Consider the following 12,165-nt stretch of genomic DNA (forward strand, 5'->3'; position numbering starts at 1 on the left):
AGGCACCCCAACTCCCTGATCACGCTCTGCTCTGTGCCTGATAGGGGGGGAGCCCCCCAATCCCCTGATTGCCCTGCGGCTCTGTGTTTGACAGGGTGCAGCACACCAACCCCCTGATCGGCCCTGCTCTGTGTGTGACAGGGTGCGGTGCCCCAACCCCCCCCCCCACGGGCCCTGGTCTGTGTGTGACAGGGTAGAGCCATAACCTCCCCATTGGCCCTGCCCTGAGTGTGACAGGGTGCAGCGGCCCAACCCCCTGATCCGTCCTGCTTTGTGTATGACAGGGGGCGGTGCCCCAAACTTCCCTATCAGCCCTACTCTGTGAGTGACAGGGGGGAGCTAGCCAACCCCCTGATTGACCCTGCTCTGTGTGTGACAGGGTACGGAGCCCCAACCCCCCTGATGGGCCCTGCTCTGTGTGTGACAGGGTACGGAGCCCCAACCCCCCTGATGGGCCCTGCTCTGTGAGTGACAGGGGGCAGTGCCCCAACCCCCTGATCGGCCCTGCTCTGTGCGTGACAGGGGGTGGTGCCGCAACCTCCCCATCGACCCTGCCTTGAGTGTGACAAAGGGGCGGTGCCCCAACCCCCCAATCGGCCCTACTCTGAGCATGAGTGAGGGTGGCATCGCAACCTCCCGATCTGCCCTGCTCTGTGCACGACGGGGCGGTGCCCCAACTCCCCAATTGGCCCTGCTCTGAGCCTGACCAGGGGCTGCACTTAGGGATTGGGCCTGCCCTGTGCCACCCGGGAGCAGGCCTAAGCCAGCAGGTCGTTATCTCCCAAGGGGTCCCAGACTGCGAGAGGGCACAGGCCGGGCTGGGGGACCCCCCTCCCCCTGCCCCCCGAGTGCACAAATTTTTGTGCACCGGGCCTCTAGTGTAGTAATATAAATATAAAAGTTTAAATATTTTATGTTCATTTCTGCCAGCCACCTGAGGAGATATCATGTTTTTATACAACTTTTTAAAGAGCATATTGTCCCACTTACAACTACAAAGAAAACTGCAAATTGGTTACATGTAGAACTAATGTCTGCTTAGTTGAAAGTGTTGGTTATTTGCCCACTAAGAACAGAAATGGAAAATCACAGGTTATGTCTGGTCCCAAATTTTCATTGCATCCCACTGAAGTCTATTAAGATTGTCTACTTAATGTAAAAGTTTAGTTCATATTTCATTGAAAACGAGTTAGTCTCTCTATATATATGGACGATGCTAAGGAAAGATTTTACTTACTGAATGTCTGTTGTATACCAAACACTGACATTGGCACTTTTTCTAATTTAGCTCCTTTAATTTTTTCAATATTTAAATTATTTTTCATTTGTCCCATTTCATAGACGAGGAAACAGAGATGCAAAGTTACAAATGCTGTAGGTTATCTAGCAACTAAGTAGGAATGTAGTAAGTTCCTAGACAGCCCAAGGGAGTTAAAATAGCATGCTCTTAACTGGAGGAAATGAAATCGCAATTGCATTATTCTGATGAATAAGTATCAGGAAATCACAGTCACTCTTCAAATAAAGGGTTTCAAACACCTAAATCTCCATAGAATGAATACATGTGGATTTTTAAACAATTCCTATGAATAAAACAAGTTAAGTATATAAAAAGCAATGAATGCAAATGTTTTCTTCCCTTTTACCATGCAAAGATGTTTTTAAAATGTAGCCTCTCTAGAACACCAACTATTATCACATCTATCATTCTTACCTGGTTTCTAACTGTCTCCCTTTGGGGATGTCAGGTTCCCAAAAGGAAAGTTATAGCCAGGAAGAAGTTTGACTGTGGAAGACAACTTTGCATAGGATAGAGAGAGTCAAATTTATAAAGAACATCATTAGTCTTGGCACTGTAGCATTGAGCCAAAGAACCTAAACTATAGTTACTTTATCTTTCCTTTCTGTTTTCATTTTAAGACAAAACATACTGACAGCTTACTTTGGGCCAAATACTATGTGTGTGCATTACAAGTCTTACATCTATTAATATTCATTCTCGAAGATAGATGTCACTAATTTTATAGATAACAAAACTGGGGCTGTAGAGATGTGAAATAATTAGCCTAAAGTCAGAGAGCAACTAAAAGGCAGAGTCAGGCCTCTCACTCAAGTTGGTCTAACTCAGCGGTTCTCAACCTGTGGGTCACGAACCCTTTGGGGGTCAAACGACCCTTTCACAGGGGTTGCCTAAGACCATCAGAAAACACATATATAATTACATATTGTTTTTGTGACTAATCACTATGCTTTAATTATGTTCAATTTGTAACAATGAAAATACATCTTGCATACCAGATATTTACATTATGATTCATAACAGTAGCAAAATTACAGTTATGAAGTAGCAACAAAAATAATTTTATCGTTGGGGGTCACCACAACATGAGGAACTGTATTAAAGGGTCACGGCATTATGAAGGTTGAGAACCACTGGTCTAACTCAAGAGTGAATTTATAATCTCTCCATTCCATTCCACTGCCTGTGTCTATCAGTGATGGAAAATAACATGTAGAAATTAAGACTCCCCAAAGGTTGGTGATGTTCAGGCTGAAGGTCTCAGCCTAAGAAAGGTAGACTCATATGTTAGATACATATATAAATATGCAGGGAGACAGGGCTTAATATGACAGCAGAGTGAAATAGGCAAACACTGGAGCTCTGACAACCCCAGCTCTGACACTTCCCAGCTCCAAGACATTGACCACAATTTACTGCATCTCTTTCCGCCTCATTTTCCTCATTTATACAACAGGTGTAAAAATATTACTTACAGAGGATTGTTTTGAGAGTCATATAACAGAATCCAAGAAAAGCATTTGGCACAAATAACAGAACCCATGATACGTATTTGGTCAAGTGCTGAATAAAATGTGGTTACTATAATTGTAATGTCATTAAGTGTTTAGAAAATAAAAGCAAGATGAGAAAAGAGCTCCTAGGATAGGGAAAGGACATAAGAAAGTCAAGAAAAATAGGTGACTCAGTGATGAAATATGTTATTGACGGATATTTAGGAAGATGCATCAAGGACAGCAAAATCAAAGATTGTTCTTAAAACAAACCATCTGGCAGCATGAAGGAGTGGAAAGACCTGCACTTTAAATTCCAGCTACTCTACTTCATCTATCTATATTTTGCATAAAGCTGTTCTTTTTTCTTTGTGAAATCACAATTCTATCATATAAAACCATGGTACATTCAGTTACATCTTAGAAAAGACTTCACCTCTACAATGAGCCTAGATGGCCCAGTAGTCAGCTGGGCTCAGTAGAAACACTTCAAGCGATAGAGAATTTACTAGAAATAAGTTGTCCACTTGAGTCACCATTCAAATTTCTAAAATGCTTTCTTTTATATGTAAAAGCCTTTGGATTTAGATGTTCAAATTGCTTTGGAGAATTTTTTATCACCTTGAGGGATGGCGTTTATGTTGGTGTCAGCAATGCGGATGTAGGAGAGCTTCTTCATTCCCTGGAAGGCTCCCTTATCAATCCCTGAGCTCTTCAGCGGGTTGGTGCCCAGTTCTACAAATGCAGTAAGTGCAGAGCTTTTAGAGAACAGTTTTAGGATATTGCAAGTCAGAGTAGTGTCTGTTACAACAAGGAATTTACCAGAAATTTGGTTCAATAACATTGTGACTGAAAAACAAAAGAGAAATGAAAACAATGCTCCTTAAAGGGATTGTAAAATCTGGAAAAAATGGCCCTTACTAAAACAAACAACAAATAACAATAACAAAAAGCAAATATTTATGCAAGAGTAGCAGTAACAAAAACAACATTATTTAAGTTGCATACACAGCTTTGCCCAGAAATCAACAAAAGCAAGTATTTACAAATTATGGGGCTATTACTTTCCTAAAATACATTAAAGATGTTGTTAAATAATTTAATCTAACATTTTGTAAGCCAATTATAAATCATAATTTTATAATTCTAGTGTTCTAATGCAAAACATTAGAACACATATTTTAAAGCAAATGATTTATATATGTTCAGAATAGCACTAATCTCCAAAATGAAAATGTATCACCAAATATCTCTAATTCAGTATAGCATCTTAAATACAGTAGAGTAACTTCAGCTCTAGAGCATCCTCTACATTTCCAGATCCCTAAGGACATGAAATAAAAACATTGTAAGCCACAGATTCAAAATCCCATTTCTTCTGACCCTGCTCCTGCCATTCCTATAGACTTAAGACATGTAAATTCTAGCTAATTTACCTTCCTCCAGCTAAGGCTTACTTGGAATCTCTTAAGGCAGTGGTTCTCAACCTTCTGGCCCTTTAAATACAGTTCCTCATGCTGTGACCCAACCATAAAATTATTTTCGTTGCTACTTCATAACTGTAATGTTGCTACTGTTATGAATCATAATATAAATATCTGATATGCAGTATGGTCTTAGGCGACCCCTGTAAAAGGGTCGTTCGACCGCCAAAGGGGTCGCGACCCACAGGCTGAGAACCGCTGTCTTAAGGTAAAGCGTGAATCCTGGTCTTAGAGTTATAAGAATATCTGTACCTATGACGATCATCTGGTTCAGTCCATTGAACACAGATTTTCCCACTTTGGTGATCTCGTTCTCATGTGCACGAAGCTCCTGAAGAGTTTTGGGCATATTTTCTGGCAATTCCTTCAGCTGATTCTTGGACAGATAGAGTCGTTCCAATTTCACCAAAGGTGTAAATGCTCCAGGGCTGATTTTGCTAATTTTGTTGTTGACAAGAATCAATGTCTGTAGATAGGGAACGAAAACAACCTTTTCTTAATTCCAAAACCTTCCACACACATATATAAAACAAGTCTGTAGTCTATTCATGCCATTCATGGAACTAGCAGAGAAACCTGCAAAGTTGCAAGAAATCAGTAAAGATCAAGCAGATGTGATTCCTTTAAGAAGTGCATGAAGATCTTCCCTGGCCTGTGTGGCTCAGGGTCTTGGGTTCAATTGAGTTGCAGGTTCACTCCCCACGCCAGTCGGGATGTGTGTGGGAGGCAACCACTCAATGTGTCTCTCTCACATCACATCAATATTTCTCTCTCTTTCTCCTCCCCACCATTCTACTCTCTCTGAAAAGCAATGGAAAGAATATCCTTAGGTGAGGGCTAACAATAACAAAAAAGTGTATGAAGACCTGAACATCATGAATAAAGGAGAGGGAAATATAATGTAACATACAAATATAAAACTATATACAATATTTCTAAAGATTGAAGTTACTAGAGTGATATAAGATACCTGAAAAGGCATCCATTCTTCAGTTTTTCATCCATCTTTATTAACTGTTGTCATGAATTCCATTACAAATTGTCATCAATTTATAGTATCACCAGCAGTGCAAAACAGTAAAATTTTCTTGAAGACTCAAAAATTTAGATATAATCTGTTTCAAAAGTTTGCCAAATTAATACATTATATTGTAGCTTGTTACTTGCATTTTCTTGTCACTTGAAAGCTTTAAAAAATTTCCATTCATTTACTACTATTTACTGTATTTGGGGGGAAGGGAAAGGATTGCCTGATCACAATGCTTCTCACTTTTATTAAATTTTAATAAATTTTAATAGCCAGTTAAGAGAATAAAGGTGTAGTTGATATATAAATATACTTTTCTTCTACTCTTTTGCCCTTTTTACATATAACGGTTTTATATGGCCAAGTATATTAATACTTTTGGCAATTTTTTAAATTTCTGTTTCTGAGTTCTCCTAATATAGGAAGTTACTTCTTACTCATATACTTATAGCTATTGCCAAACCTATTTCTGGACTATCTAATTTTCTTCCAACAATCTGTATGTCTAAGGACTACACCATTCTTTTTATTTTCAGTCCCTTATCAACTAATCCTAATTAAGAGGGTAATTTTATCAAGTTGTTTTTTAACTCTTTCTTGTTGAGAATATTACAGATGGCCCCTTCCTTTCTCCCTTGTCCCCCAACCCCTGATTCCTGACCCTTCATTTTCAATTGTAGTACATTTTTAAAAAAATGTATTTTTATTGATTTCAGAGAGGAAGGGAGAGGGAAAGAGAGATAGAAATATCAATGATGACAGAGAATCATTGATTGGCTGCCTCCTGCATGCCCCTTACTGGGGATTGAGCCCGCAACCCAGGCATGTGCCCTTGGCCGGAATCGAACCTGGGACCCTTCAGTCCACAGGCTGATACTATATCCATTGAGCCAAACCAGCTAGGGCTTTTAGTACACTTTTATGCATATATGAAAATGAAGAGGGACACAAAGGGAAATAGAGTAACAGAAAAGCAGTAACTTTCATTTTCAGAAATGCAAGAATATTTTCTTCTTACTAACAGCTGGTTAATTAAATCATGTACATCTTCATGTAGTTCACATTCTTTGACTAGTTAAAACTTATTACAACTAATATAATTTTATCAAATCCTAAACTATGCATTGATGATTGAAACAAAATCCTAAGAAATTCTAATGAATATTAGAGAAAGTTCAAAAACCTTATTATTAAGATTTACATAATAATAAATTTATATTAACAAGCAAAATGTCCCGGAAATCAGTAAAAGCAAGAGCTAGAGAAAGATTGAGAGGACCTGTGTCATTAAAAGACACCCCAAATAGTAGATGCTTACTTTTTTTTAAAACATATTTTATTGATTCTTTACAGAGAGGAAGGGAGAAGGATAGAGAGTTAAGAAACATCCATGAGAGAGAAACATCGATCAGCTGCCTCCTGCACACCCCCTACTGGGGATGTGCCCGCAACCCAGGTACATGCCCTTGACCGGAATCGAACCCAGGACACTTCAGTCCACAGGCCGATGCTCTTGCCACTGAGCCAAGCTGGTCAGGGCTAGATGCTTACTTTTAAGTGCAAATGAAATCTTCAATTGACATCTATGGAAGAAAATTCTGAAAGTTTGATATAATTAAATGCATTAAACATGGTTTGAAAATATGTTTTAAAAAGTCAACCTGATGATGTATTACCTGCTATTTCAGGTAATAAAATAGTATGTCTTTGACTAGATAATAACTAGATAATGCTTCTACCTATTTTGGTGACAGTGTGACATTTGTTCCCAATGATTTCTTCAGTAAAGTGGAAAAAATAATAATAGCACCTAGAGCAAGCATGTCAAACTCACAGCCTGCAGGCCGCATGCCTAGGTTATTTGGTCCATGTTAGCCTTTGAGTTTCACATGCTTGACCTAGAGGGTTATGAGGATTAAAAATGACAATGTGTATAGACTGCTGCTTTGCAAAGCACCTTTCAAATATTATTGTAAGTTGAAAGTTATAGTCCAGTGAAAAGCATCTCTGGTTTCAGAATAAAACAAATTTGAAAAATAAAACTGAAAATTTTGGTTATAATGAGGTAAAATTTTAAGGGCTATGTAAATTCAAACTTCCTCTAAACAGACCCACACATGAAAAAGTTATTCGTGTATATACAGTGTTGCTAAAAATGGTTAATGTTAGTTCCATACAAAGGAATATGTACAGTATTTAAGAAAGCATAGTTATAAAGTAACAGGCAAGGCTAAACGCTGAGATGGGGAAAAAAACTGACTAATTACACTGGCTAATGACAAAGTCCAGCTGCCAGAGGAAAAGTCAAAGGTGAACCCAGGTGTTCTTCAGATCAGCTGATGAAAAGAAAAACAAGCAGAAATGGATTATCATCAGTTAACTTAAGCCAAGAGAAGTTGAATTAGAAGAGAATGTGTTGCTTGGGTAAGAAATGCCTTGAGTACCATTCAATCTAAAATTGAAGCACATACTAAAAAATCAGGACAACCTATTTCTTTGGTAACTGAAGATAAAAGTGATCTAGCCTGGGAGGCAGGGAGAGGTGATGAAAAAGATGATGAGCAATAGAAATTAGGTAGAAGTAGGAGCAAAAGTATTTTCACCACCTTCATCCAAGAAAGTGATAAAAAGATACAAATTTTTGGTTATAAGATACATAACTACTGTGGAGGTAATGCCCAACATGATGACTATAGTTAACACTATGGTATATTTGAAAGTTGCTAAGAGAGAAAATCCTAAAATTTTTCATCATGAAAACAATGTTTATATGAGATGGTGGATGTTAACTAACCTTATTGTGGTAATCATTTTGTAATATGTATAAGTCAGTTCTTTATGGTATACACCTTAAATATACACAGTACTGTAGGTCAATTCTATTTCAATAAAACTGAAAGAAAAAATATGGAAACCTGAATTTATTTGTACAATTTTCTTCAAAGCCACTTACACTGTACCAGGTGTTGTTTTTAGGAATTATATGGTGTCTATTAAATTTAAAAGGAAATTATCAGTGCACAGAATCAAGTCAGACTGCTCCTGAGTTTAGATCACAAGCTTTGGCTCTTATTTGCTGTGTGATTATGAGCAAAGAACTCAACTTCTCTGTGCCTGTGTGGCCTCATCTGTATAAAGGGATTATCAAGAGTGTCTCCTTTAGCCAGTGTTGCTTAGTGGTTGAGTGTTAATCCATGCACCAGGGGGTCACAGGTTTGATTCCCAGTCAGGACACATGCTTGAATTTCAGGCTCAATCCCCAGCAGGGGGTGTGCAGGAGGCAACAGATTGACATTTCTTATCGATGTTTCTCTCTCTCTCTCCCTTTCCCTTCCTTTCTCTCTAAAACCAGTAAAAAATCATAAAGAAAAAGTTTAAAAATAAAAAAGAGTGTTTACCTCAAAAAATATAGTTATAAGAATTAAACAAGTTAATGCATATAAGGTATTAAGAACAGTATCTATTAAGTAGTAATTGTTAAACAAGTGTTTTTATTATTCAATCTTTGACAATTTTTAATTTGAAAATTGTCCTTACTAGATTTTTTAAACTTCAATTAAAATATATTGAATGTTGACATTATAATACTCAATTTTTATTATTTTATATAAGTATGTAGTTTTTCTACTTCCTATAAGTAAAAAACTACTCTTACAACATGTACAGCTCATAATGAACCAGAGAGTTGTAAACTGATCAAATTCAGGGGAAAAAAGGACATTTTTCAGTTAAATCCTTTTTATTTTAATCCTTGCTAAATTTTCATTTCTTTCTTCCCTTCTCATTCAAGTGTGGCTTTCCTACCTGAAATTATAGTGTTTATTTGCATAAAAACAAGGATCGAAATGATCATGAATGAAAGAGTAAGAGAAAAATAGCTGTTTAACATCCTCTGAGTGGTTAAAGTTCTATTAAACTCTCTCTCTTCTTCCAATGTGTACTTTGAAGTAGAGATTGCCAAGATGATAATTATCTAAAAACATACTTAGAAGGAAATATGGAAAAGAAAGACTCATTATTATAAATGCCAGATTTAATGAGAACATCCAGATATCTGATATCTCTTATTTCAGGTTATGAGGAGTTTAAACAAATTATTCAGATTATAGTTAAACACACAGGAAGTAAGAATTAGAGAAAGAGACTTTTCCTTCCTTAAAAAAAAAATGTAGCTTGTCTAGCCAGTGTGGCTCGGTGGTTGAGTGTCAACCCATGCACTAGGAGGTCACTGGTTTGATTCCCAGTTAGGGTGAATGCCTAGGTTGTGGGTTTGATCCCAGTAGGGGGCATGCAGGAGGCAGCCAATAGATGTTTCCTCTCATTGATGTTTCTATCTCTCCCCCTTCCTTTTCCTCTAAAAATCAATAAAAACATTTTTTTAAAGGAAAGTAGCTTGAGGGTAAACATAAAAATAAAAAGATTTTTAAAATATTTTAGTTTATTGAAACTAATAATATTCCTTTTTTAGCTTAGTCCAGTGACGAATGAAATAGTTATTGACAAACCTTGTTGGCAGCATAATTGGCTCACTCTCAGTGAAACCATAACATGAAAGCAGAGAGGGCGAGTAGGGGCTCAGGCCCAATAACCTAGCAGTGGAGATGGATCCCATTAGGCCATGGTTTGACACCTCTAGCTCCTCCACTATTTTGGAGCTTGGATGTTTCATTCTAGCCAGTTTCTATTTTTATTTGCCTGCTTCTTGTTTTCTTCTACATTTCTTTCTTCTTGCACACACACACCCCAAAATAAATAAATAAATTAATTAATTAATAAAAAGCCTCTTACTTCTTTTAAAAATTCTGTTAATATTATAAGACCTCTTTGTTCCATATTTTCTCAATACACTAACTGGTAGCCTGGTATTTTCCTCATATTTGGTGCTCCTATCATTCACTACTGATATCATACTGTGTTTATATTGTTGGACACTTCAATAGATTGACTACATAACTTTATGTACTATTATTTTAGTTAACTGTTCCAAAGAGAATCTTTAAATCTTGTTTTTAGTATATTTTTATTGATTTCAGAGAGAAAGGGAGAGAGAGATAGAAACATCAATAATGAGAGAGAATCATTGATGGCTGCCTCCAGCACACCCCACACTGGCGATCAAGCCCTCAACCTGGGCATATGCCCTGACTAGGAGTTGAGCCATGATCTCCTGGTTCATAGGTTGACATTCAAGTACTGAGCTACACCAGTTAGGTGAGAATCTTTAAACCTTAAGAAAAATAAAATCTATGCTTCCTTTTAAAGTACTGTATATTTTCTCTTAGTGGATAAATGCTTATTGCCTTTCTCATCTTGGCTGTCACAAAGTCGCTAACTACATTTTGTCTTCATTATATGAATTCTATAGTATATTATGATCAGTTTATTTTACTTTAAATTACATCATTTCCCTTGAACATATATTTTTATTATCATATACTAGAGGCCCAATGCATGAAATTCGTGCAAGGGGCTCAGGCCCTGCCGCCACAGCAGCCTCCTCTGCCTCGGCCCTTGCAGCCCCTGCTTCTGCGGAAGGTCATCTGGTCTAATTAGCATATTACAGTTTTATTAGTATAGATAGCAGCCAGACTATTCTTTTATTTTAATGTGTATTGCTTATTCTTACAACTCCTCAATTATTTTTTTATAACAGTTAAGAGAAGTAAGTGTCCATCAGTAGATGAGTGGATAAAAAAATGGTGGTACATTTACTCAATGGAATACTACAGGCTGTAAAAAAGAAGGAACACTTACCATTTGCAATATCATGAATGAACCTGGAGATTATTATGCTAAGCAAAATAAGCCAGACAAAGAAAGACAAATACCATATTATCTCACTTATACGTGGAATATAATGAACAAAATAAACTGATTATCAAAATAAAACCAGAGGCATGGATACAGGGAAGAGAATGACAGTGGTCAGAGGGGAAAGGAGTTGTGGGGACTGGATGAATGAATGTGTAGAGATTAGCCAAAGAACATATAACCATAGCCCATGTACACAGACAACTGTGGTGATGGTCAAAGGCAGGGGTGAAAGGGGTTGAGTAGAGGTGGGTAAAGAGTGGGAGGGAAATGGGGGGCATCTACAATAGTGTCAACAATTAAAAAAAAGAAAGATATTAATGTTAGAGTGTTCTACCTTTATATTCCCAAGGTTAAGAATGTGTTTCTATGGTATTTATCTCCACAGATGGGTAATCGATCACTAGGCAATCCTCTACATTATTTGAAAATTCTAACTCTTTACATTGTAATTTTAATGTTGAACAAAAATCTGCATTTCTAAAATTCCATTCAATTGTCAATAGGACAATTTTGGCATCTTGTAGTTGAAGCAAGAGATTTCATTTTATCTTCTCCAGCATGGTCCTTCAAATGTGTCACTCATGACCTTTGGGCATGCAGTTTAGATATCCACATCTCCACCAATTGTCCTGTGAACATAACTACCAGATTCTTTATCCTCATGATGATATTTCTTCAGATGCTCTAAGGTTAATGCTCTTCTTAAAATGTCCAGGACCAGACTCAGTATTTTAAGAGTGGCTTAGCACAGTAGAGTACAGAGACAATGAGACTTTTAGTCTCTCTTTGGGCATTGAAATCTAGCTTATTAACACTAACCGTGCAATGATATTTTGATGGGAAATCACAGGTGGAGAGCTGGACTACTTAATGCATTTTATAGGGATTCTGATGCCCTATGTGAACAGATAGTACATATACTCCTACAGAAGCCTACCTTAGCAAGGCTTAAACCTACTTGATTAGGTTGGTCACTTCTCATTTTTTAATGCACCCTCTCCCAAATACAGTTATATTCATTCTTTGTCCTTCTTTACCCTTCTCTAT

General features: G+C 37.4%; 1 protein-coding gene across 2 annotated transcripts in view; it reads right to left on the reverse strand.

Moving 5' to 3' along the window:
* The window catches only part of DCN (decorin), a 44,683-nt gene that overhangs the window by 11,096 nt on the left and 21,422 nt on the right, over positions 1 to 12,165 (reverse strand). For both annotated transcript variants that reach the window (XM_006084016.3, XM_006084017.3), the window contains exons 4-5: positions 4,530 to 4,743; positions 3,415 to 3,528 (exon numbers count right to left, since the gene is read on the reverse strand). In XM_006084016.3, coding sequence (XP_006084078.1) covers positions 3,415 to 3,528; positions 4,530 to 4,743 — 328 coding nt within the window. The remainder of the gene's footprint in view (positions 1 to 3,414; positions 3,529 to 4,529; positions 4,744 to 12,165) is intronic.

Source organism: Myotis lucifugus, unplaced genomic scaffold (genome assembly GCF_000147115.1).
Source record: "Myotis lucifugus unplaced genomic scaffold, Myoluc2.0 scaffold_9, whole genome shotgun sequence".
In the NCBI taxonomy this organism is placed as follows: domain Eukaryota; kingdom Metazoa; phylum Chordata; class Mammalia; order Chiroptera; family Vespertilionidae; genus Myotis; species Myotis lucifugus.